This window comes from Cordyceps fumosorosea, assembly GCF_001636725.1.
Source record: "Cordyceps fumosorosea ARSEF 2679 chromosome Unknown scaffold_14, whole genome shotgun sequence".
NCBI classification, from domain to species: domain Eukaryota; kingdom Fungi; phylum Ascomycota; class Sordariomycetes; order Hypocreales; family Cordycipitaceae; genus Cordyceps; species Cordyceps fumosorosea.
This window is the reverse complement of record NW_017387314.1, coordinates 497,585-522,492: the sequence shown is the minus strand read 5'-3', so window position 1 is coordinate 522,492 and position 24,908 is coordinate 497,585. Positions and strand designations below refer to the sequence as shown.

The 24,908-nt window shown below is 55.0% G+C and overlaps 10 protein-coding genes across 10 annotated transcripts; 5 read left to right on the top strand and 5 right to left on the bottom strand.

Moving 5' to 3' along the window:
• Positions 1-715: 715 nt before the first annotated feature.
• Positions 716-5,144, top strand: ISF_05818 (ABC transporter; the record flags this gene model as incomplete). The annotated part of the gene is made up of 2 exons (XM_018849423.1): positions 716-838; positions 981-5,144. The coding sequence occupies 2 exons, from the start codon at positions 716-718 to the stop codon at positions 5,142-5,144; spliced, it is 4,287 nt and encodes a 1,428-aa protein (XP_018703450.1).
• Positions 5,145-5,465: 321 nt separating this feature from the next.
• Positions 5,466-8,707, bottom strand: ISF_05817 (mitochondrial carrier protein LEU5; the record flags this gene model as incomplete). Its single annotated transcript, XM_018849422.1, has 4 exons — positions 5,466-6,125; positions 6,211-6,761; positions 7,429-8,389; positions 8,495-8,707. 4 exons carry the CDS (start codon positions 8,705-8,707, stop codon positions 5,466-5,468), a joined length of 2,385 nt encoding a protein of 794 aa, XP_018703449.1.
• Positions 8,708-9,498: 791 nt separating this feature from the next.
• On the top strand, positions 9,499-10,530 carry ISF_05816 (MT-A70 family; the record flags this gene model as incomplete). The annotated part of the gene is made up of 1 exon (XM_018849421.1): positions 9,499-10,530. The coding sequence occupies one exon, from the start codon at positions 9,499-9,501 to the stop codon at positions 10,528-10,530; it is 1,032 nt and encodes a 343-aa protein (XP_018703448.1).
• Positions 10,531-10,720: 190 nt separating this feature from the next.
• ISF_05815 (Ribosomal protein L25/L23) lies at positions 10,721-11,499 on the bottom strand (the record flags this gene model as incomplete). The annotated part of the gene is made up of 2 exons (XM_018849420.1): positions 10,721-11,330; positions 11,426-11,499. 2 exons carry the CDS (start codon positions 11,497-11,499, stop codon positions 10,721-10,723), a joined length of 684 nt encoding a protein of 227 aa, XP_018703447.1.
• Positions 11,500-11,996: 497 nt separating this feature from the next.
• Positions 11,997-13,466, top strand: ISF_05814 (Chloramphenicol acetyltransferase-like domain protein; the record flags this gene model as incomplete). The annotated part of the gene is made up of 1 exon (XM_018849419.1): positions 11,997-13,466. The coding sequence occupies one exon, from the start codon at positions 11,997-11,999 to the stop codon at positions 13,464-13,466; it is 1,470 nt and encodes a 489-aa protein (XP_018703446.1).
• Positions 13,467-13,971: 505 nt separating this feature from the next.
• Positions 13,972-15,355, top strand: ISF_05813 (hypothetical protein; the record flags this gene model as incomplete). Its single annotated transcript, XM_018849418.1, has 2 exons — positions 13,972-14,389; positions 14,472-15,355. 2 exons carry the CDS (start codon positions 13,972-13,974, stop codon positions 15,353-15,355), a joined length of 1,302 nt encoding a protein of 433 aa, XP_018703445.1.
• Positions 15,356-16,047: 692 nt separating this feature from the next.
• On the bottom strand, positions 16,048-17,390 carry ISF_05812 (Mitochondrial carrier domain protein; the record flags this gene model as incomplete). The annotated part of the gene is made up of 3 exons (XM_018849417.1): positions 16,048-16,751; positions 16,801-17,098; positions 17,163-17,390. 3 exons carry the CDS (start codon positions 17,388-17,390, stop codon positions 16,048-16,050), a joined length of 1,230 nt encoding a protein of 409 aa, XP_018703444.1.
• A 1,905-nt stretch (positions 17,391-19,295) lies between these two features.
• On the bottom strand, positions 19,296-20,483 carry ISF_05811 (eukaryotic translation initiation factor 2 alpha subunit; the record flags this gene model as incomplete). Its single annotated transcript, XM_018849416.1, has 4 exons — positions 19,296-19,779; positions 19,848-20,055; positions 20,121-20,283; positions 20,406-20,483. 4 exons carry the CDS (start codon positions 20,481-20,483, stop codon positions 19,296-19,298), a joined length of 933 nt encoding a protein of 310 aa, XP_018703443.1.
• A 592-nt stretch (positions 20,484-21,075) lies between these two features.
• On the top strand, positions 21,076-22,280 carry ISF_05810 (nuclear pore complex subunit; the record flags this gene model as incomplete). Its single annotated transcript, XM_018849415.1, has 3 exons — positions 21,076-21,085; positions 21,167-21,413; positions 21,485-22,280. 3 exons carry the CDS (start codon positions 21,076-21,078, stop codon positions 22,278-22,280), a joined length of 1,053 nt encoding a protein of 350 aa, XP_018703442.1.
• Positions 22,281-22,641: 361 nt separating this feature from the next.
• ISF_05809 (norsolorinic acid reductase) lies at positions 22,642-23,396 on the bottom strand (the record flags this gene model as incomplete). Its single annotated transcript, XM_018849414.1, has 3 exons — positions 22,642-22,671; positions 22,721-23,267; positions 23,317-23,396. 3 exons carry the CDS (start codon positions 23,394-23,396, stop codon positions 22,642-22,644), a joined length of 657 nt encoding a protein of 218 aa, XP_018703441.1.
• Between the last annotated feature and the right edge of the window lie 1,512 nt (positions 23,397-24,908).

The following is a 24,908-nucleotide window of genomic DNA, read 5'->3' as shown; positions in this document are numbered from 1 at the left end:
GACTGCTTTTCTGTGCAGCGCAAATACGATGCCTCGTCCTAGCATCTTGCTCCTGGCCGTTGTTGCCTTATTCTCTTCAGCTTTGGCAGTGCCTAGTATGTCTGATGATAGTCTATTGACAAGGATTGTAAAGTTAACCGTCTTCTAGCCTTGAAGGGCGGTGACCTAGACGCCAAGGAAGGTTCGAAGAGTGCAGCCTAAGCATGTCGTTTGCCAATCAACCATGTTTTCCACCATTGTCTTTTCTTAACAAAAAAGAAAAAAAGAAACGTAACAAATAACTTCATGCCATTACCCGTAGAGTCTACTTCTAGGGAATTATCACGTGCAGAGATTGGTCATTATTGTCAGATCGTAAGCATCTTCAAGTCTTGCTAGCTCGCGTGCATATATAGTAGATGAGCGTAGCACTTGACTGGGAAACCGGTACAATTGATTTCAGATAATAAAAACATCATGTGCGTTACATTGCATACGGTCCAGTGTGTTCTTGAGTAATAAATACATGCTAGAAACAGGCCATGGAGAGCCGACCACGAAACCTAGCTGGTCCCCGGAATCTGGCGAGAACCCTTCCTTCACCGCAGTTCAAAAGCCATCCCGTCCCCTCTCCCCGCATGAAAATGCTTCCCTTTCGACACAGTTGTATCGTTTCTTCTTCCACCCTGCTTCAATACCTTGTCACAGCTGCCGCGGACTTCGCCCACTAACAGCCATGTTCTGGCACGCCGATCACTTGTTCTGGTCGACGGGCCTCCCCGTGTTCGATTTCAGCCTAAAGTTCGAAGAGACCATCCTCCAAATCCTGCCCTCGAGCTCCTTCATCCTCTTTGCCTCTGTGAGCTTATGGCACTACTGTCAGAGTGATACTCGTATTCGTATTCGTCGGAGCCAGCTGCTCTGGACAAAGATGGTGAGGCCTTCCTGCCCTTTTTGCCCTGACAACCAGCCCGCTAAGAAACCATTCATCCTATTTACAGTGCGCTGCGTTTGTTCTATTTGCCCTGGAGCTTGTCAACTTGATCCTGCGTCGGCTTTCCGACATCCGTATCGAGACCACATACCCGGCTGCGTCTCTCGACTTTGTCGCTGCACTCGCGGTCGTGACTGTCGTGTACATCCAACATGGCCATGCAATCCGGTCCTCGGCCGTCTTTGGCCTCTATCTTGCCATTGGAACCCTGATCGATGGGACCAAAAGCCGCTCGTACTTTCTGCGGCATCTGACGGCTTCCGGTGCTGTCGCGGCTGCTACCGCCGCCATGAGACTTGTCCTGCTTGTCCTCGAGGAAGTGCCCAAGACGAAGCTGATTATCGATCCCGAACTTCGCACCATATCGAATGGCGAGGCGACAAGCGGATTCTTCAGTCGATCTTTGTTCGTCTTTCTCCTCCCAATGCTGCGCTCTGGATACAATGGCATTCTCGTCTTAGACGATCTGAGCGACCTTGGCATCGAGTTTGCTGCCAGGGGTCTTCTTCTCACTCTGTCCGACCACTGGCCGGCCTCGCTACGGACGTCTGCGAATTCGCTATTCATCGCCTGCTGCAAGACCTGGAAATGGGCCCTTCTCATTATCCTCATCCCTCGACTCTGCCTCACCGGCTTTGTGTACTCGCAGCCCTTTGTCATGCGTGCCGTCATTACCCATATCGGACAGCCCTATAGTGATGAGATGGGAGGCCTCATCGGAGCGACACTGACGGCATTCGGCGGAGCTGCTCTATGTAGAGCCATTTCCACCCATCTCAAGAATCGATTCATTGCTCGAGTCCGGGGCGGATTGATTGCTCAGCTATTTGACAAGTCATATAGACTCAAGGTCTCCGAGGCAAAGAAGCAGGCTGCCATCACCATGATGAGTGCCGATTATGAGAGCATCGCCGAAGGTATCCCTGCCTGTGTTGAGATTCCATTCTCCATCGTGGAATCGAGCCTCGGCATCTTCTTCCTCTCTCGCTTTATCAAGCTCTCGTGCTTTATAGTCTTTATCCCGCTAATTCTAGCGCCGATACTGGGTCATATGATTGGCCGACAAACGTCATCAGCCGTGGCCTTGTGGAATGGCGAGATCCAGAAGCGAGTGGCAAAGACGTCGCATGTACTCTCACAGCTTCCAGCCATCAAGAGCCTTGGGCTTGGCCCTAAAATGGCTCAATACATTCAACGGCTTCGAGTCGACGAGACACGAGCGTCGAGGAAATACCGCGTCTTCCAAGCCGTCTCACTCGGAACCAGTGTTTTGGTTGATCATCTCACTCCCGTGCTCGTCGTCGCTGCTGGATTGTTCACCCACATGTTTGGCTATGAGATTGACCCTAATATTTTATTTCCAACACTCGGCGTTCTGACTCTAGCAAAGGAGCCATTGGCATCTCTCGTGACAATATATCCCAGAGCCATGTCCATGCTGGCCTGCTTCGAAAGAGTTCAGGTATTCTTGTGCCAGGATGAGCACCAGGATACTCGTACGGTCCTGCAAGATCTCTCCGAGTCTGGCCATGGGACTCTTATAACTTCTTGTCAGTATTCGACTCTAGAGAAGGCTGCTGGTCAAATGCCACTTGTAATGTTTCGATTTGAAGGGGTGGCTATCGCACCTCGCGGATCCGACAAGCCAGTACTCACAAATGTGGACTTGTGCATTGAGGATGGATCTGTCACGGCAATGTTTGGTCCTACAAGCTCTGGAAAGACCACCTTCATACAGAGTCTGCTAGGAGAAGCCGAGATTATGGCCGGCAGACTTTCTATCGACGAGTCAGTCCTGAGAGTAGCACTCTGCGGCCAGGACGTGTTTCTGCCAAATACCACGGTTCGTGACTGCATTATCGGAGCTTGCAACTATGACCCTGTCTGGTTCGGCATTGTGCTTAGATGCTGCAAGCTGGAAGCAGACCTTGAAAGACTGCCCAACGGGCAAGACTACGTTATTGGCAGCGGCGGGATTGGACTGAGTGGCGGCCAGAGGCAAAGGATCGGCATTGCCCGGTCTGTCTACGCGCGAACCAAGGTCACTGTCTTTGACGACAGCTTTAGTGCTCTCGACAAGAAGACAGCCATGGAGGTATTGATGGGTCTCTGTGGCCCGGATGGTCTTCTTCGAGCGCAGAATTGTACAGTCATACTGGCCGGCTACTTGCCTGAGTGCCTAGACGTGGCCGACAGCCTTTTGCTGCTCGACGGCGAGGGCAACATTACCATGGAGAACCACCAGTACAAGGGCAAGGTTAAAGCGCAAGTGGCTTGTCTGCTTCAACAGGGTCTTTTGGGAGAAAAGGAACATGTTTCGGTTGAAGAGACAGAAACGTGTGAGTCGAGCGAGCCCCTCAGTGACACGCCGGCTCGACCAAGAGGTGGTGTCGAAGGTGTCGATCAGCGCCGCCAGAGAGGAGACATGCGTCTATACATGCTCTGGATCAATGCTGTCGGGAGGGTGTCTGTGGCTGTCTTCATGTTCCTGATGCTGTTTGTGACGGCGTCGGATGCGTTTCCCAACATCTACATGAGGCTTTGGATCCATTTCGCGCCAGCCAACAACGAGTACCTGATTGGGTACGCGTTGATTGCGCTATTTTCTGGTCTACTCACCTGCCTTGGACTGTCTACAATGTTTATCAGATTGGCGCCTCGTGCTTCCAATAGACTCCATGCAAAACTCATCACTGTGACGACTCAGGCTACCATTGGATTCCTGACGACAACCGATTCCGGATCACTTCTAAATCGGTTCAGCGAGGACATGGAGTTGCTATCTAAACGCGTACCGTCCAAATCTTACACAACCATCTATGCCTTTCTCGGTACCGTGGCTCATACGGCGCCGATCTTTGCTGGCACATCCTACATGGTAGCCACGTTACCCGTGGTCGTATTTTGTCTCTTCATGATACAAAGATACTATCTTCGCACATCGCGTCAGCTTCGACTGTTGCAGATTGAAGCACAAGCGCCATTGGTCACTGCCCTGCGTGACATTGGAACTGGCATCATTTACATGCGCGGATTCGGCACTCAAGAACACCACTTTGCGCGCTGCTTGAACCTCTTGGATCAGTCGCAAAAGCCATATTATCACCTTCTCACCTCACAAGCGTTCTTGACACTGGTTTTGGAGCTTGTAGTCACGCTGATGGCCCTGGTTCTTGCAATTCTTGCACTGTTCGTCAAGGATTCCACCGACTCAAATGCTGCGGGCCTTGCCTTCCTCAACCTCATCTTTATCGGCCAGGGCTTTACCATGGCCGTCAATGCGTGGACGGGAATGGAGACCTCGGTGGGATCCCTTGCGAGACTGCGTGACTTTTTGAGAGACACCCCGATGGAGTGTAAAGACGGAGCGGTCGACCTGCCCACCGACTGGCCCTCACGAGGTGAGGTTGTCTTTACCAACGTCACCGCTCGCTACAAACTGGACGACGTGACTGAACAACCGGCCGTCCTGCAGGGCATCAATTTTCACGTTGAGCCTGGAAAAAAGATTGGCATCATGGGCCGTACCGGAAGCGGCAAGTCTTCCCTCCTCAATACCCTTCTCGGGTTTCTAGAATACGACGGCAGCGTCACTATTGACGGCGTGGAGATAAGAAGTGCCCATCCGGACGAGCTACGAGCTCGAATCATCACCATATCTCAGGACTTGGTCGAGCTGGACGGCACAATCCGGGACAACCTGCTGCCCTACGACAAGTCATGGGACAAAACAACGCCGTCCGTTGGCCGGGGTGCAGATCAGCAGCAGCAGCAGCAGCAGGAGGCCGACAGACGGGACGAGATTGTCCGCGAGACACTTGTACGGCTGGGAATCTGGGAGCCGCTCGCCGGCCCGGGCGGCGGCCTGGACGCCGTGCTCGACCAGGTTGGATACTCGCACGGCGATAAGCAGCTACTCTGCATCGCGCGCGCCGTGGTCCGTAGGCGTCTGACCGGCAGCAAGCTTGTCTTGGTGGATGAGGCGACGGCCAGCGTCGACAGCTGGCGCGACCAGATTGTCCGCGAGATGATGACGGAGTACTTTCGCGGGTGCACCATCATCGTGGTCGCGCATCGCGAAGAAACCATTGCGGATTCTAATTGCACCATACACATGGCAGGAGGCTGCTGTCAGTCTGTAGACAACTATGACAGTAGCTCGGGCTGGTGATGTATATATGTAATTTTATGTGATAGGGAGCAGGCAATAAATACCCGGTCAGGTTGGTAGCGATGTCTGAGGTGAGTGAGCCATGTAGAAAGGCGACGTCGATGCTCAAACCGACTCAATACTGCTGTGCTTGAAGAACACTTAATGCATTGATTGCTAGAATTACACTATTCTTGAGCGAGATTCGAATAGCTAAAGACATCCCAAACGCCGTCGCTGAGGTCCTAGGTTGACCCGATGCGAAACACCGTGCCGTTCCTCTTTTGCATGAAACATTCTTTTTACAAGAGCCCTCTCCGAAGATGTCCCTTGCTCTCTCATCTATATCGCCGTTGGCGCTGCGTCCTTGCGCCAGCCTTTGGAGCGCATGTTGAGCTCGATCGTCTTCCAGATGGACTCGACCGCCTCCTTGTCGCGGAACCGGGACGACGACGCGGCGTCCGCGCCGCCGCGCCAGCGATCCACGGGCGCGGCGAGCACGCGGTGACCCCAGTCGCGGACGTTATCCGGCGGCTGGTCGCCGCGCCAGCCGACGAAGATGCCCTGGACGTGCTTGAAGAGCTCGTTGGGGTCGCTCCACTTGTAGTTCTTGAACTGCCAGGCCTGGCCGGTCGTGAAGACGGCCACTACGCGGTTCCAGTACTCGGGCTTGAACTGCTCGGGGCCCTCGACGAGGATGAAGCGCACGGGGCGGCCGGTCGCGTCCACGCCGCGCATCGAGCGCTGCACGTGCAGCATGCTGACGGTCGAGGCGCCGGCGTCGGGGGGCACGAACTTGCCGTCCTCGAGGAAGGAGCGCGCGTTGGAGAGGCGCAGGAGAGAGGAGGCGGAGGGGGACAGCAGGATGATGGGGTCCGGTCGCCTGGACGGGCCCTTTTGGTTGAGGGATAGCGCGGCGGAGGTGGAGGGCAGCGTGGTCGCGGAAGGTTGCGACTTGCGCTGGATAAATGGCGCGGCGAGCTTGCGCACGTGTGAAAAGTCCTGCGACACTCTCAAGGTTAGCTTCCCAATGGCCACTTCTTTTTCGTTACCCCTTCGACCGTGGGGAGAAGGGAAGGCAACCCACCGTAGGCTTGATCCCCCTCAGAACCGTGTTCCGGTCGCCCATGCGACGCTCGCCGTCGTAGATGCTCGCCAGCCTGGGGTCCATCGTGCCCTTCCCCGCGCGCGCCTGCGCCGCCGGGCCCGCCTTGGTCGTCGCCGGGGCCGCGGGGGCCGCCGCCCCCGCCGCCTCGGCGTCGCCCGCGAGGGGCTTGATGTACTCGGACTCGTCGCTCGCGCCCTCCAGCCAGGTGATGAGGTCGAGGCGCTCGATGAAGCCCAGATTCTGCACCTTGGCCCCGCCGGCCTCGAGCTCCGCGTTGAGCGCCGTCGCGGACGCGTTGTACTCGGGGATGGCCAGCTCGCGGTTCAGCCAGGCAAAGTAGATGGAGCGCAGGTCGACCGGCCGCTCGCTGCTGGAGATGAACCGCGTCGGGGCGTCGACAGGCAGCGCGGTCGTCGCCGACGACGAGGAGGGTATCAGAAGGTGGCTGGCCCGCGCGAGGCTGACCTCGGGGGAGCCCGCCTCGCCGGTCGCGCTCGGGACGATGGTTTGCCCGGCCGCGGGGGGGATTGCTGCGAGGTTGGTGAGGATTGCGGATGGATTCGAGCTTTCCTGCGCGAGTGCGCTTCAACGCGGTTTGTGCTGGTGTGCGGCTCACCGTATTAACCGCTGGATTTAGCCGGGACTTTACCGGGCCGTAATAAACGCTAGTGCACAGAGACCTGCAGCCAGCAGCCAAGCCATTTGCCATTAGCATTGCAGATACCGTAATAAACGTTTTTCAGTCTCATAAACTCATTGTTTCAAAGCGGCTGAGCTGCGTGGATTTCACCTATACCATAAGACTAGCCATGTCTTCATCTTCAGTTATAAGCTCTGCAAGAAGTATAAATGTCACGGCCAGTGAAAAGTCTCGCACATTGGTGCATACCAAACTGATTTAGACATGCTTTGAAAATAAATATACTCTTATATCAAGATTCTCGTGATATATATATTATCGCCGCGTTAAGGATAGGTCGGCGAGCGTTCGTTCCCATGTCAGGAAGACCGTCCAGAACTTGCCTGCCCACACCCAACCAACCGCCAATCCTTGACAAAGAAAATGATGATGGGAAAAAATACAATAGTCGCTCAGCCCTGCCATGTACAGAATGATCCGTAAAACGCCAGCCCATACGGTCCTTCTTAAAACTAACTCTCTCTTTTGTATTCCAAAAATAGCCATTGCTCAAATACCTAGAATGAGCTTCATCCTCTCGTACGTATAGAAGCTCACCGCCGCCAGAGGAATCACCTTGACGTATCCAATCGTCAGCCCGACAAAAAAGCCACGGAACCCGCGCTCCTTCCAAATCATGCCCGCTGTCTCGCCGATGCGCAGCCGGCGCCCGTCACCGACGGCACCGCCGACCTGCATGCGTCGACGAATTACCTCAAGCGGGTACGAAGCCGTTTGCGAGATCAAGCCGGCTACGCCACCGGCAGACAGCTCCGCCCAGGATCGCAGCGCTGCGGGCTTCCCAGGTGGGTGGTTGGCCTTCTTCGGCAGGGTGGTGTATTTGGCAATCGAAGGATGCCGTAGCGCGTCAGTGGCCGTGTCGTGCGTCAGGAAGGACATGCCGGCATAGGGAAGCATGCCGAGGATGGTCGGGGAGAAGCCGCGGTAAAAGTTGATGAGGCCCTTGCGCGGCGTCACAGCCTCGACGACCTTTCCCGTTTCTTGGACGACCTCACCAACGGGGCTCGGTGCGCTGGGTAACCTTGCAGTGGCCGTCTTGTCCACGGGGTGCTCATTGTATATTTGTCGGCAGATGGAAATGAGAGGCGATCGGCCCTGCGATTTGGTCTCGAACGCAAGGCGCACACGAATCACCTCGAGAGGGTATGTGAAAAAGACCGAGGTCACGCCTGCTAGACTGCCGCTGATGAGGCGGCGAAAAGGCGTCTCGTGCTGTTTGTCGGGGATGATGACGGCTCGTATTTGCTCGTAGGCGAGGAACTTGATGCCGGCGTACGGGAAGATGCGAAGAAGCGTCGCCGAGTGACCGCGGAAGAGCCCGCGGCCGCCCTCGTGGCCGTAGATATCTCTCATGGCAGACAAGACGCCAAAGGACGAACCGGTGTACTTTGCAAACTGCGGGTTGCTGGCTTGGAAGAGGATCTTTACTCTATCGAGGGGCGCGACCAGAGTTTTTGCCTAGGTTTCGCGCTGTTAGTACAAAGCAACACGATTGACTGCAGTCAAGCGTGCGCCCAGCTTTGGGACGGCTTGCCACTGCCTGATAGGGCTTGTTCTGCTTACTGCGCAACCGGCAACACCTCCGGCGACGCCTGATCGCCAGGCATAGTCAAATGAAAACGTCTTCGCCGCGGGCATAATCTTGTTCTCGTCATCGGTCGGGCAGAGTGCGGGATCGGCCTTGCTGTGCTGCTTCGCGGTGGCGACGCCATGTTGCGCTGTGGTTTGGGCGGCTTGGGCCATGGACGAGAGGTCCGCCGCGTAGGTCTGCGGCATTGGTTGGAGGGGCGGACCCAGTGCAAAAAATATAGAAGGGTGGCAGAAGGCGGCGGGGAGTGGAAGACCGTTGAATCTAGACGTTATGAATTGCACATGGCCCGTTTGAGAGGTAGGTAGGAGGGAGGACGGGAGAGGAGGCGACAACGACGACGGCGGCGGGGAAGAGAGAAATTGTCTTGTGTCGGTTGTCAAAAGGTGAAATTGGTCTGAGAAGTGTGTCGGGTGACGACTAGGGAGGGTATTAAGGTACGGAATTGGGGAAGCGTGCGTGGGTTGAGACTTTCAAAGACGTGGGGAGCAAATGGCAGGCGCCGCTTTGGCGATTATCCGGGGAGCCGGAAAAATAATGCGTCATTCGATGGAACCCGGCAACGCATACAGCCAGCCTGGACTTATTCTTTATTACTAAGAAGTAACCATAGACAGCGCTGGGGTGGTTTTGCTTAATTTTATTTATTTTCACAGATTTCAGAATTTCCTTACATCTTTCTACAATTTACTGGCATTTATCGCAATATTAAGCAGACCTCGTGACTACCACAATGCCCCCGGAATCAACTCCCCTGCAAACCGCTTGCCCGCAGCCCACCCAGTCAGCCGAAGCCGACAATTACCGAGAAATCTTCGTCAAGTCGGCGTTATGCCGAGCACCCGCCCAGCCCTTTGCAAAACGCCGCCTTCTAACACCACCATATCGGCATCCTCTCCGACGTCTCAGTCCTCCACCATGCAGGCCGGGTAAGCCTGCACAACCATCCCGCCCGACACATCACCACACCATCCCTTTCATGCACCCGCTGCAGCGGCGGCCTTCCAACGCCGCCCCTGCCAAGCTACCTTCCATTCTCTACCGCAGCCCAGACGGCGCCACTGTCATCCTCGACATTCCCCGTTCGCTCGAGGAGAGCCAGGTATGCGCCGGCGAGGAGCACTCTGCGCGATGCCGCATCTACTCTTCACCGGCCCCCACGACGCCGTTTGCGACGCCGGAGCCGGCCAACGGCCAAGGTCCTGATGCCACTGCCTCGCCAGCAGCGCAGATTGCCACCTTGATGACGGCCGAGACTCTTCGCAGCGTACTGGAGGCCCTCGCGCAGGAACATACAGGCGCGTATTGCCTGCCGCGACAGATACCCCCAGAGTTGCCATCCTCGCCGCCGCCACAAACCGTCGACTCTGAACCCTACATCCCACCAGAGGCAGCCCTTCTTCACGGATCCATACAGAACTTGGCGCAATCCTTTGCCCAGCGCGCGCCCAAATTCCACCTCATCGTCATGGATCCCCCGTGGCCGAACCGCTCCGTCCGGCGCACCACCTCTGCCCGCTACAAGACGGCCGGCTCGCTTTCTGAGCTCGGCGACACCCTCCGCGCCATCCCCGTCCGCGCACACCTCCACGATGACGGCCTGGTTGCCGTGTGGATCACCAACAAGCCTCGTATCGTAGACTGGCTCGCCGGCCTCCTGGCGGAATGGCGGCTCGAGGTTGTCGCGGAGTGGACGTGGCTCAAGGTCACAGCCGGCGGGGAGCCGCTGTTCCCGCTCGACTCGGCCTGGCGGAAGCCCTGGGAGAAGCTGGTCGTAGCGAAGCGCGTAGGTGTCCCGGATCTCGGACTGCTGGCCTCGAGGACCATCGTCGCCGTGCCCGACGTGCACTCGCGCAAGCCGAACCTCAGAGGCCTCTTTGGGGAGGTCTTTGGTCCGGGATACACGGGCCTCGAGGTGTTTGCGCGAGGCCTCACGGCTGGCTGGTGGAGCTGGGGAGACGAGGTGCTCAAGTTTCAGCAGCCGCAGCATTGGCACACCAAGCAGAATTAGTAGTCTATACTGCATGCAGTTTTTATTTCATGTCATATACAAGACAGCCGTATCGGTCTGCCACGATGCTGGTACAAGTGTGCGCGTCGCACATGCGCTAAAAGTACAATACCAAACTCTCTGACTGTTTCGTAGACCAGAGCCCCTATGCATGCTTCTCCCCTCTCTCCTATCCTCAAGCTCTAGGCAACTATTGCGCAGGCTTGGGGCTTGTCCTGTCCGCCTTGTCTTGGGCATCCTTGTCTTGGGCAATCTTCTCCGCCGCCGCCTCCTTCTTCCCCTCGCCGCCCGCTGCCGCCGCCTCCTGCACGATGGCGTCCCACTTGGAGTCGAGCTGCACCTGGTTCGACCACTTCTTCTTGCCCGACAGCAAGTCCTTGGCCAGGCTCGCTAGCTGCTTGCGGTCCTCGGACCGGGGCTGGCGGCTCGACATCGGGATGATGCGGTTCGCAGCGTTGTACTGGTCCTCGCGGCGCTGGTCCAGCGACTCTTCACGCATCTCGAAAAGCTCGTGGTTCCACGGGGCGCGGTCCGTCGGCACCTCGGGCCACTGGAACGGCCGCGCGAGCTCGACCGTCATAATCTTGAGCGCCTGCGGGCGGTACGTCGAGCCCGGCCGGTTGGGGCGCTCGGCCAGCGGCCGCCCCTTGACGTACGACCGCACCTTCTTAACCTCGACGTTGTAGAGGTTCCAGAGGTAGTCGCGGAGATCGAACTTGGTGAATGTGAGCGGCACCTGGAAGCAGGCTTCGTTGGGGGGCAGGTGCTCTTTGCGGAGCATCGTGATGATGTGCGTCGGCCTGGAAAGGGTTTGACCTAGTTAGCAGCGATCCCTCCCATTGTGTCACGTCACCCTGGTCCCATGCGGTTCGGACGATTTAATTGGGGGCCATACAGATAAACCTGCTTCTGACCAAGCCTAAAGGCTGGTAATTGGCGCGCGGCCGCTGCTTTGACTACTTCAGCCATGGTTTGTGTCGTGTAGTGGTGACGCTGCGTGATACTCTGATGTGCTGGGCTGGTTGTCGCGATAAATTTGCCCGAAAAAGTCCGTGGCTCATTTAGTCGTGGCTGGTGCTCTACGTTACTAAGCATCACCTGTGGCGCAGGGCTTGCTGGGCGGTATGTAACCTCAACCCAACCCTCTAGTTAGAATTTAATCCTTCAACAGCGCGCCCCTCACATCCATCGTGTCGTTCCTATCAGTTCACTAAAAACGTCCTTATTGAAGGAAAAAAAAAAAACTTGCTTCGCTAGAATTCGGCCGAGCTTAGTGCGACCCGCGTGACCACAAACGTCATAGTAACTGTTGTACAGCCGTGACTGACAGCTCATCGTCGTTGTACAACCGTCTCCTTTTCTTAAAAATATTCCCGCACTCTGGTAGGCATGTCTGTCTTGATCATGATGTTGCATATCCCGAAATCGAAAAAGGCTCGTCCCGGTGCCGTTGACGCCTACCCGCCATGTCTCAGGAACCTCCCACCATGCAGCAGCCTCGCCCGCTTACAACATGGAACCAGGCTGCACTGCGCGGCTATGTAAGACAGGTGCATTGCTTCGAGACAGATGGCGGCCCCGCGGTGTTGGACGCGCTAGGCAACAAGCTCGAAGCTGCTCTCGAGGATGTCTGCCTGCGTATGCCTCACATGGCTGGAAAGTTGTCTCTGTCCAAGGAAAAGCCTGGTATAATTCTCCTGCACACGAGCGAGGACGACCGTGTCACTTGCAGGACGTGCGATGTACGCGGCCACGAAAACCTAGCCTATTCGAAGCTCAAGGAGCAGGGCTTCCCTGCAGGTGCCTTTATCGGTCCTGTCTTCGATACTAACGCGACTTTGTCCGAAGATGGTCCCCCAATCCCCGTCACCCAGTTTCTACTCAACCTGGTAGATGGCGGGATCCTCATGTCCATCTTTGTCCACCATTCCGTCACGGATGGCGTGGGCGTCAATCAATTCCTCACTGCCGTAGCAGCAGCGATGAAAGACTCGGCCAAGTTTAGGCGAGAGCCGCTGTGCTATCCTAGCAAGATTGACATCCCGGTTCCGTCAGGCCCAGAGGACAACGGCCACGATGCTGAACTGGCCAAGGCTCTGATCAAGCAGTGCCCGGATCTCACGCTGGCGGAGACGGCCACTGCCCATAGCAGCTACCTGAGCAGCGTGTACCGTGTGTCTCAAGTCAAATTTGGTGGTATCTTCGTATTCGGCCCAGATAAGATGCGGCTGCTCAAAGAGGCGGTCGTTTCCGCTGGCTACCCCCGCATGCCATCCACATTCGCCTGCTTGGCCGCGCTCTCCTGGGCCTTCATGACTACCACGCGCCTGAAAACGGTCGGCATCGCGGATGAGTCAAGAGAAGCCGATGTCAGGTGCCGTTTGTACGTGCCGACTTGGTGGGGAACCCGACTATTCAAGGAGCAGCTGAGCGGCTACGCAGGAAACGAAGTCGTCTTCATCGAAGCCAGCAGTGGTGCCGAGGACCTCTTCACCATTTCTGAGGCCACCCCGGCCAACTTTTCCCACGCCAAAGGCGCCCTGATGCGGGTCGTGCAGAGCATTGAAACGACGCTGGGCAGTGTCGACGAAGCGTACGTCAAGACGCGCGCGACTCTCTTCAACAACGTCCGCGACCCACGCCAGGTGCAGTACAGCTTCATGCCGGCCGACCCGCGACAGCTGTTCTTCAACTCGTGGCGGCGCCTGGGCGCGGACATTGAGTGGACGATACCGACCGCCACCGGCTCCAAGCTGACGGTGGCGGACGCGGTGCGCAAGAGCCAGAGCGCGTGGAACGAGAGCGCCGGCTTGATCATGCCGGGAAGACAGGACCAGCATGATTACGAGACCGTTCTCAGCTCCGACGTCGAATCCATGGCCGCATTGCGAGACAATGCCGCCTGGAAGAGCTGGGTGGATAGAGAAATCTTCTGAGAACGGGCGCATCAGATTTCGCCCCTTTTGTCCACGTGCCCTTTCCTTCACTTTTTCACATCGCCTGATAAAAAAGAGGAGTATTCGATATAAATAAAAATAGAGTCGAATTATCAAAATGAACGAACCGCTATGTGTAAGATGAATACCTGCTCCCATTCAGCCACTCAAGTGCTGAGGCGATCGAGCTGTTGGATAGCCCGATCTGGCCATAATTTGGGAGTTGGCCAGGTTTGGTCGTTTGCCTTGCCTTGCTTTTTCTTTGTTAAGACAATAAATTCTGACAAGTATCACAATAAAGGGTTTTTTTGTAACAACGCGAAAGCTATGACAATTTGTGTCTGTTCTACCCTATGACCTGCATCAAAGGTGAGCGCAGTTTCCAAGCCCCACTCAGTGATGACATCCGCTTCAGCCATCTTCAACATCCTGCCCTTTACAAAGAACCAGCATATCCAACAAACAAACAAACACACTTGGAACTCCAAGTATCAGATGTTTCGAAATGAATGGGACTCTAGATCCAGAAGCTGGAAATAAAATCACAGGTTTCGCTGCCGCCGCCGCCACCGATGAGCCGGCCAAGACCAACACAAACGCCGCGACAGCTGAAGCCGACGACGCTGATGCGTCACAGAGCAGCAGCAACAGCAGTGTACAAGAAAAGCTAGGCCCATCCACCATTTCCACCAGCGACATGTACATGTGGAAGCAGCTGGAGCTCGAAAAGTCCAAGTATCCGGGGGCGAGCACCTGGGCACCGGACGAGGAGCGTCTGTTTGAGCTGCTCTTCTTCCGCCAGGATCTGCCCATCCTGCCTTCGCACTGGGGGATGGACCTCAGCAACGTTCCAATTTCCGAGGCCAACTTTGCCGACGCCGAGCACTCTCCCGTCGTGTACGCCCACTCCAAAGACTTTCTAGGTACGGCCCGCCTGTGCCCCTCCCCCCGGCCCCTCCCGCAGTCGAACAAGAGCCAAAAGAAAATACACTACTGATACGACAGGAAAACCCCCAAAAGCTACGAACGCACTGGTCCGCCTCATAGAACTCACCGCCGCCGTCCGCACCACCAGCGAGTCGGGCCTGCACCACCGCGTGCCCGGCATGGTCAAGGACGGGCTGGACCGGTTCCTCGCCTGGGCCGCCGAGGACGGCGGCTACCTCCACCGCCGCGTCGTGCCCAACGTCATCACTGAGGTCGTCGACACCGCCATGCCGGAGCGCGCTATCACCGAGCTCCTGCAGGGCCGCATGCGCGCCCTGGCCCGCCTGCAGCGCGAGTTCCTCCGCGAGGACCGCGACCCCAACTTTTGGCGCAACAACAACACCAAGACGCTGGGCGGCGGCGGCGATGACTACGCGGAAGAGGGATGGGGCCGTGGCATCCTACAGCAGGGATACCTGTCGCCGCGGCGCACCAGGCTTGTCAACAAGCTGCGCCGCCGGAGAGCAGGCCGCACCGGCAAGCAGCCGCGACTGGGCGACAACAGCAACTCGACCGAGGATGAGCTCACCCGGGGCACGCCGCCGCACCACGACGTGGCGGCGGCGCCTACACCACGACGCCGCACGTTTGCCAGCGGCGCCGACGACGACGACCTGGACGAGCTGAGCACTTCCCCCGTCAAGTACCGCCGCCCGCCCCCCGTCGTGTACGGCTTCTTCATCCTCGACAGCTCCGTCTTCATCCTGACGGCGGACGCGTCGCTCGGCGACCAGGCGTACGTCAGCTTCCACGTCGAGGCCGACTTCATGGAGCACCGCCAGAGCGTCTGGAACGCGCTGACGCTGGCCATGGTCGCCTGCCTGGCGCGCGACGAGATGCGCGAGCGCGCCGACGACTTTGAGCCGCAGCCGGAGGAGGAAGACAGCGATCCGGATCTGTAGTGTGCAAGGAAGATGTGCAACAAGAAGCCAGCTTTGTGTGTTCTTGTGTTTCCATGTCTGGCATGTGTGTTTATTTTCTTCATTTTTGTTCTCGCTGGTAGGCATCCCCTGCACGGCTTTATGTGTTGCTCTTTACTGTATTTGACACCCTTCACATCAAAGATACCCCCCATGTTAGCTAGTTTCGCAATGAAGCAGGAAATAGCTGAGACTCGCAAATATACCATGACTAACTACGGACGATGCAAGTAAAGTGTACAGTAATTTCTATGTGTTGTAGCCGAGTTTTCCAAACTTTCATGTTCTCTTCCTCCTCTTCTGTCATTGATCTATCAATGTTGACTCAAGAAAACAGCTCTTGAATGCGTGGGGGGCGGTGTGTTGACAAAGCCGCCCCGAGTCTATATATGCCACTCCAAAACGCCAAACCAAAAGATTGTTTCCTTCTTTTGGTATTCCACCAGATGAATATGAGATAAATACTACAAGAAAATGTCCGGGCATGAAAATATACATCAGGCCGTTTCGTCCTCCTCCAAATCGTACAAGTGGACACAGGTGTGTATGTGTCATGCATCGCTTGCTCTGTTCAAGCCTTCTATCGTCGCTTTCGATGTGAGTCAATCCTCTTCTTCGTTTTGTTGCTCATGGTTGAATTGGGTGTTCCTTCGGTTCATTTGTTGTGGGCGCTTCTACATGTCGTTCTCCTTGTCAACCGGCATCCAGATATCGAGTTGCCGGAGGAGTCGTTGATACAGGAAAAGCATGCAGCCACTCTGAATAAAAGTCCAAACACCGCGCGGCCCCACGCCTCGGAACCAACCCTCCAAGCCTTCGGTTCTGTAAATAACTTTGAGGCCGGTAATGACAGACGATGTCTCCAACGGGATGGCACCAGGACGCGGGCGGTGGGTGCTCGGCGAGGACGTTGATATCGAGCGCTTCTGCGGGTTCGGGTCCTTGGCGTGCGCAGGGCTGTTGTTCGTTGCCGACGGATTGACTTGCGTTTGCAGTCGCGTCTTGACGACGTCAAGGGGACACGTTATCACGCCGGCGAGACCGCCCGCCATAGCACCGGTAAGCAGCTCGAAGCTAACACCGATATCTCGACTCTGCTTGTACTGTCGCGCCCATGTCTGGAACTGCTCGTAGAACATAAACTGCAATGCCGAAAAGGGCAGGTCGCGGTAGAGTGTGGCTTTGTAGCCGTGGAACATGGCCGCCGGGCCCTCGGCGCGGACGATGGTGCGGGCGGCGTCGATGGTGCCGCGGTAGTTGTAGCCAGACTTGAAGTGGGGGTTGTTGTATTTTCCTTGTAGCTGAAGTCGAGTCTTGAGTACTTCAGAGGGCACGTATACGACGGAGGCGGCTAGGTCACCGAGGAAGCCTGAAGTATCTGTTGTTAGCAAGTGGCCAGCCCAGCGGAGTCGGAGGTTGGGACAAACCAGCTGAAAGATAGGCAAGGTGGTGTTGTAGCCCGTGGTCGATAAGAAATCGTTTGCTCCATTCGTATGTTCCAAAGAACATGAGCGTCCCGGGAAATGAACCACCTAGCGCAGGAATCCAACCACCATAGAGACCTCTTCTGATGCCCTCTTGCCGCAATATTGTGTAGTATGACGAGGTCAGCGAGCGGTATTTCGACGGTACATTTGGATCGCCCTGTTGCCGCGTCTTGACAGTGTCCAAGGAATGCATCAGCATGTCTCCAAAAGCACCACCCGTTCCTCCAGCAAGCATCGCCTACGTCATCGGGTTAGTGGGCTGGTCTCGCAGGCCGCGTGAGGGCCTCGGGGCAACAACGTACGTGGATGTAGGGCGGCCGCCCCTCAACCTCCAAATCCTCTTCCGGACTCATCGAGTCTGTGCTCACAAGTCCGCCGTGTCCAGCGTGGGTGGTGGTATGGCGCGCAAACTGCTCTGCATGGCGGGAATTGGAGGGCAAGTCGGCGAGGGGTGACGAGGAAGCCGCCGCTGTCGCTGTCGCGGAAGGGTCGGGGGGTTCAAATCCGAGCGCTTTGAAGCCCAATAGCATGGCCGGGACGAGATGGATGACGTCCGGTCGCTAGAAATCTGCGTCTTGATGCTGGCGGCTTTTCCCGAGGTTCAAAAAAGGGGTCGTCTCGGTTTCTGGCGCAAATAAAGGCACAGGGGAAAGGAGGCTGAAAGACGTGGCGGGATGGGGTGGAAAGCAGCGCAGGAAATGAGCCCGGTGTCGTGACTATGCGATTGGCAAATTATGATGAATGCGAAGAGTATGAAGCAATGGTCTACCGAGCCGGCCGTGTGCTGATGGGTGCGGATGTGATGTGGCTGCTTGGAGATGCCGACGTCTTGCTTTGTTGCTAGTCGAACTTTTTTTTCGCGGCTCCGAGCGCTATCGCCGTAGTGATTGGCCTGGTGGCGCTCTAGGCAGTTATGATTGGGTTGGTGCCTGACGGAGCCACTTTTGGCATCGAAGTCTGTACAGGAATACGATGATAAAGCCGGTCGTAAACGTAGATTAGATGCGTTCTTTTTTTCTGATAAATTAATGACTTCAAGTAGCTGAAGAGTTCGTTGCTTGTCGCTGCCGAGCCCATCCATGGTTGCACCAGCAGCAAGTTGTCTTGGCCTCATTGCTGTCGCGTGCTCTGTACCATTTGAAACCAAGACGCCAGCCATACAAATACACTAATAATACAAGGAACGGAATTGTTCCTTCTTGTCTATATACATCAATTTTACAGATCTTCACCGTTGTCCGCGTTCTATTGGACGCGGAATATGCTCCCACCACTTGACCGCGCCAAACTTGTGAAAGGGGTACAGTATGTGCGTGACCTTGCCCACTAGCAATCGTTTTGATACCGGACCATACGTATTGCTGTCTATTGTCGTGCCAGGTCTGCCATCCCCTTCTACCCAGACATGTCCCTTGGGGATCTTGACCTTCGGAAACTGATACGGTGGGCGCGTGTGAACAGTGTCCCCCTCCAAGCCGACTATTCGCTTGATTGCCACAGTCTCTGGGTTGTTAGGGCTTCTAAACAGCATGTCAGTCATATATTCGTCCAAAAGATTCGATATGCGCTGGTATCAATAGATGTGACATCTATGACACCCTCGCATCTACGGCCAGCCTTACCTCAGAGTCACCACCATGCCCCTTTGCAAGTCCTCTTGAGGTGACCACTTCCACGTCAAGACAACGTCATTTCGCAGAGTCGAATCCTTGTCCTCGTTTATGTACGGGTGCATCGAGGCTCCCTGCACGACCGTCGTTTCCACAACGTGCTCATTGAGCGAAATGACGGCCGGCAGCCATGTCGCAAAAACGGCTAGTTTCCAGGCCGTCTGGCCTGCCAGGCTGCGTGGCCGCCAGCCGCGCCAATGCTGTATGCGCGCCCACGAAGGGGTCATGGCTGGCCGCAAAGATACGGATATCTCCTTGTGGTCCGACGAACTGTGATGTGGTTGTGCTGATGTCAATGCTGAGAGCTTGTTAGCTTCAAAGCCACTGTCTAAAAACACCTAACTGTGGAAAGCTTGGTGGGTCTCGCGACAAAGATGCGTAGTATGAATTATTGGCATCACAGAGAGAGAGGGATCAATAACCTACCCCTGAATCTGCGCTATAAATTTCGAGTATCAGTCCAATCTCGAATTATAAAAGAAATTTACAACAAGTCATTGGACTCATTTATAAGACTGCTTATCTGTAGCTGCTAATTCCTTGCAAGCCTTGGCCACCGGACCGTCACCATGTCTAACACTGTGTTAAATGATGTCATACTCTAACTATTATTTTTTTTTGCTAGCAATCTATGCACTTGCCTCATTTTCCTGAGATGCGATAGATATCCTCGCCTTCGCTGTCAACGCTACGAATCCTGTTTTTTCGCTGCCTCAGTGTATCCGAAAAAAGAATCCCATATTCATCCCTGCTTTTTGCTTTCGTTTACATCGTCTCGGGAATGTTGTCGTCGCTCTCGCTCATACTCTCGTCACCGCTGACTTCAGCGTTCTCACGCTCTCTCTTCTCCATGAGGGCCTGCAGCTCGGCATCATCGCTCTCGGTGACAGCCTTAGGCTCCATCTTAACAGTAAGGTTGCCGCCGGCAGCCTCGATGTTTTTGCGAACGTCGATAATGGCGTCTTCCAGGCGCTTGATACCGACTGTCTTGTCCAGACAGGTGCTAGTGAGGACATAGAGGGGCGGCGAAACCAGCTTGACCTTGACCTGGGTCTCCTCCGTGTTGCCAGCCTCGGCGGTGCGCAGAGCAGTCTTGACGGCGTCGATACCCTCGTAACCGAAGCAGGTGACTTCGATATCGGCACGGACCTTGGTTGGTTGGGGGGTCAGGCGCTTGCCAATGTACGACTTGAGCTCGTCGGCAACAGGCTGGCCAGGGAAAGTGATGTCATCCCACACTTCGGGGTTGCTACAAGAGGTGTCAGTATGTAATTGCCGTTTGCGCGCGAAAGTCATGCACGGCAGTAGGAAACGTACGTGATGGAAAGTTTGAAGGCGTCGATGGCGTGGCCAAACTTGCGATTCAAGGGCCAGGCGATGCTCTCATATAGCGTCTCAATAGGAACCAGGGTCTTCTCAGCGACATGGCGCATGATCGAGTGCACCATTTTACCCTTGTTGTATCGTTCCTCGCATTTGATGACGTCCTCAGGGGAGACACGACGTTTTGAGAGATCAATGTAGCCTGTTCACCATTAGTCAAGGAACCTGCCGCGTAGCATTGTACCAAGGCCGAATAAGGCAACATACCCTTCTCCTTGTCTACTCTGAGAACAACGACAACTTCGTTGCGGCCAACGCGAATCAACTTCTGGATACTTCTGATGCGTCGTCGCGAAAGTTCGGAGAGCAGAATCATGCCATCGATGTCGTCGTACTCTAGAAGCTTGACGTAGGCTCCCATTTCGGCGATCTAAATAAAGCGATAACCGAGTTAGACAATTCTGTTACTTGTCACCCATCCCCCAGCAATAAGACGGTTCCGGTTGTTTCGTTCTTATGCGCATCGAGATTCCGGATCGTGGCCTGACGAACCTGCTTGACATTGACCATGACAAAGCTGTCAATCTCCGGGAACTTCTCCTCGTAGAAGCGGCAATTTGTGAGAGACATCTTGGCGGTAGTTTCGTCTCCCAGCTATCGTCGCGAATATTTCAAAAAATACAAAAAGCTAAAGGTGTTGTCGAGAGGTGTTGGGCACAAGAGAGACTGCTGTGGGGTAGGAACTAGGAGTCACCCTCTTTTTTTCCGGTTGTGCTTTCTCGGAGGGGAAGGTGGCGCGCAAAAATGTTGATCTGGTCCAAATTCGTTCCTTATCGATTTCGCAAAATAAGAGGAGGTTCGGCTGCTGTGGATTATGCAGTGGTTAATCGACGCGTATTCCCCCGATGCTGTTTTGGCGAAACGTAAGAGTTAGTTATAGCACAAGAGCACAATTTTGACACACAAATTGCACGCAAACCGGCCAGCCGATGGTGGGGTGGCGGGGTGTGGCTGATGGGCAAGGCGGTCGTCTTTGGCAAAAAGCGCCACACGTAGTTTTTCGCTGAAGCTTGGGGAAACGCGGCGAAACGTTTCGCAGCGGGTAGCTGCACGTGACCCTGTCGAAGTAAACAAGTACAAGGTACCGGACGCACATTCAATGCGAGCACCGGAGCTTGTCGTTTATTTCGGGGAGCTGCCAAACATCGTATGAAGCATTAGCATGGCTCCTGGTATGTTGTCGCCCCTTTTCCCAGCCATGATTATGAAGAATGCGATTTCCCCCCGTAGATCATGCTAACTCTGATCAATAGCAACACAAGTCGAGCTGTCGCCGCCGCCTGGCGACGCAGTCTCTGCCGTCATCTTTGCGCCAGAGACGAGCAGTAAGCTGCTTGTATCTTCATGGGATAAGAAAGTCTACCTTTACGACCTGAGCAGTGGTGCGAGTGACGCGAAACTGGCCAATACATACGAACACAGAGCGCCTGTACTAGATGTATGCTTTGGCGCAAGTGACGAAGAGGCCTACACGGCAGGCATGGACTGTGCCGTCAATAGGTATAGCAACATCCCGAGCACCACGATTGTCGCGCGGCAAGAACACCTGATTGACCAAAGTCTGTTTACAGAATCAACCTTGAGACCGGCGAAAAGGTCCTCGTCAGCAAGCACGCCGCTCCCGTCCGCAACGTCCGCTACAGCGCCAAGCATGGCATCCTCATCTCCGCCTCCTGGGACTGCAGCCTGACCCTGCATGATATCGAGAATCCATCCAGCACGCCGCTCCGAGTCTCCCTACCCGGAAAGCCGCAGGCCGTCGCCATCAGCCCGTCCAAGGTCGTCGTCGCCATGACCGGTCGCATCATCAACATCTACGACCTCGACGACATAAAGGCGCTGATCGCCCAGGGCGGCAGCGGCGACGACCTCAAGCCCTGGCAGCAGCGCGAGTCCTCCCTGCGGTACCTGACGCGCGCCCTCGCGTGCATGCCCAACGATGCGGGCTACGCCACGAGCAGCATCGAGGGCCGCGTCGCGGTCGAGTGGTTCGAGGACACGGCCGAGTCGCAGGCACGCAAGTACGCCTTCAAGTGCCACCGACAGCCCGCGCCGGACGGCGACGGCGACATCGTCTACCCAGTCAACGCTCTCGCCTTCCACAGCGTCCACGGCACTTTCGCCTCGGGCGGCGGCGACGGCACCGTCGCGCTCTGGGACGCAGAGGCCAAGCGCAGGTTAAAGCAGTACCAAAAGTCGCCCAACAGCGTCGCGGCGCTAGCCTTCTCCAACAATGGCAAGTACCTGGCCATTGGCGTGTGCCCGGGCTTCGAGACGGGCCAGCAAGACTACAGTGGTGAGGGCCAGACGGTGGTCATCATCCGCGAGCTGGGAGAGAATGAGGCCAAGGGCAAGGGGTCCAAATAGAGGCCGGTCTACATAGTGGTGAATAAGAGGAGGGTGTGCGCTTCACGCGTTTGATTGGCTTTATGCGTTTTTCTTTACTGGACCGAAATGGCGTTCGGGTACTCGGAGCAGGAATGAATATTTATTTTTGAACAAAATATAGGAGGGGAATATGCAGGTCGATACCTAATCATTCTTGCAAACGGGAAAACAAACCGAGAACGTAGCATGAACTTGAGAAACTTTGACTACGGGCGACGGTGTGCGGCGAGCTGACCAATTACAAGATCCGCTAGAGAGTACCAGCCTCGGGGCATCCATTCAATACCCTTACTCACGGAGTAGTCTCCAACTGCCATCGATTCAAGTGCGAGCGGAAGACCTACTCCGCTGCCTTGGCAGGCTTGATGGGCTGCGAAACAGTCAGCAGGCGAGCAGGACATGGAACTTGGTCGGCATACTTTGGCATCCTCAACATGATCGTAGTTGCCTCCAAGCACGGCGAATTTTACGTTTCCTTGTGCGGCGGGCATTTCTTTGCCCCAGAGAAAGCTGTGTGGGAACCCGAGATCAAAGGGCACTGCAGCTTCAATCTCTCGTATATCGTCCGCGCTCAGTTCGATGTTGAGGGCGTCGATGTTGCCCTTTATGTGTTCGACCTTTCGTCCACCAAGCACGGGAAAGACATACGGTGCCTTGTGCATGACATAGGCGATGGCGACGCTGGCGAGAGCTGCGTTTTTGCGTCTTGCGACGGCCTCGAGCGCCGCAGTGACCTTTGTGTCCTCTTCAGTATACTCTTGGTTCGGTCTGCCTTCTCGAGCCCTGCGCTGCTCTGCAGTCTTGAACTTGCCGCCGCCGAGTGAGCCCCATGGAGCAAGGGCCATTCCCTCAGCACGGCACATGGGGATGATGTCGCGTTCAAAGTCACGGTGCGCTGCTGACCACTGGCCCTGGTAGACGCTGAATTGGCGCATACCATGGTTTCTGGCATATTCGTTGGCTTTACTAGAGATGTGTTAGGTAATTATCGTCGCAGAAGGACACAGCTTCGTACCTGGCCACCCATGCTGGGGCGTCGCTGATGCCAAGATACAATACCTTGCCACTGACGACAAGGCTATTGAGAGCCTGCATCAACTCTGGTATCGAGGTGTTATAGTCCCACCAGTGAACATACAGCTATAGAATCAAACTCAGTAAAGTTGTGCCAATAATTCTTCGGCTATTCTCACCAGGTCGACGTAATCTGTCTGCAGTTTCTGTAGACTTGCCGCCACGGAACTTTGGAGGCTCTTGGTACCACAACCATTTAGGTTGATTTTTATCCTGGCATCTCCTTCTAGAGGTACAAAGGCCGTTGTATACTTGGTCGCAATGACTGGAGATGGATTTTCAACAAAATATCAGCCACGGAACCTTATCAAGTACATTCAGCCCTCTACTCACCCATCTCATCACGGTTGCCGCGCCGCTTCATCCAATCTCCAAGTCGGGTTTCACTTTCTCCACGCTGATAATTGTTCGCAGTGTCGATAAAATTGCCGCCCTATTATGATTAACATGTAGCCCCAAATTAGTACCTGACATCGCAAGGAAACCCACCTGCTCGTAGAAGTAGTCTAGGATCTCTTCTGTCGTTTCTCTCGTACACTCTCCAAACCACTGAGTCCAGCTATCGCCGAAGTTCATTGCCCCAAGACATATCGGGCTTACCCATACCGAAGCAGTAGGAGAAAGCAGTCTGTATCGACCCAGATTGGACTTCGGTGGCGGAGCAGGAGGGAAGTAAGCTGGCATGCTGAGAGGCGAACTGGTAGTGACGTGCTTGAACTAAAGAGAATAGATGTTCAAACCCCAGATCAGTTTCAAGGATTGAATCGGGGCAAAAGAATGGAAGGTTCAAGGAATAGCGAAGCATGAGTCGTCGGGGGGGGTAGTAGACGGACAGTTGCTCCTGCCAGTTGAGATTTGGCAAAAATGTAGACCTAAAAATTGGGCTAAACACATTCGAAGTATATTTTTACAAGACCAGATGTGTGATTCAATTGATAAAAAAAGTGTTGTCTTCAAACAAGTCTTCTTACTCGGCTGTGCTGAATTGTGGCGGCCAATGTTTTCATAGTACAATGCTGGTTTCATTGGGGATATATTTTCTGCTGGGAATCTACTTTAAATTAATTCATTTGCCGCGTGTAAAAGCCTTAAAACTCCTTGATGTGATTAACACCGACAGATCGTGCTGATACTGTATTTAACTTCAATCTTCTCACCAGGCTGCTCAGCAGCAACAGCAGTGAAAAACAGCACGAGCCACCGACAACAGGGGGTGAAAAATAAGATACACACCAAATTGAAGACTGAAAAGGAAAAACATACACAAATTCAACTTGACAACATTTTCAGTAATATCCTTATATCCTTGCTGGTAGTTATCAATTATTCCTTAAGTTCAATACTACAGCTTGGTGACGGAATTTGCCGAGGAACTGCCGCCCCAGAATAATTATCGCCTGTTCTCGGGCTGACTTGCTTGTCGTTGATCAGCCCATCTCATCCTCCGTACTCGACACGGCCCTAGAAAAAAATCGCTCTGGGGCCAATTCAAACGTATCAATATTTAACTGCCTTGCGCGATGACTCACCACG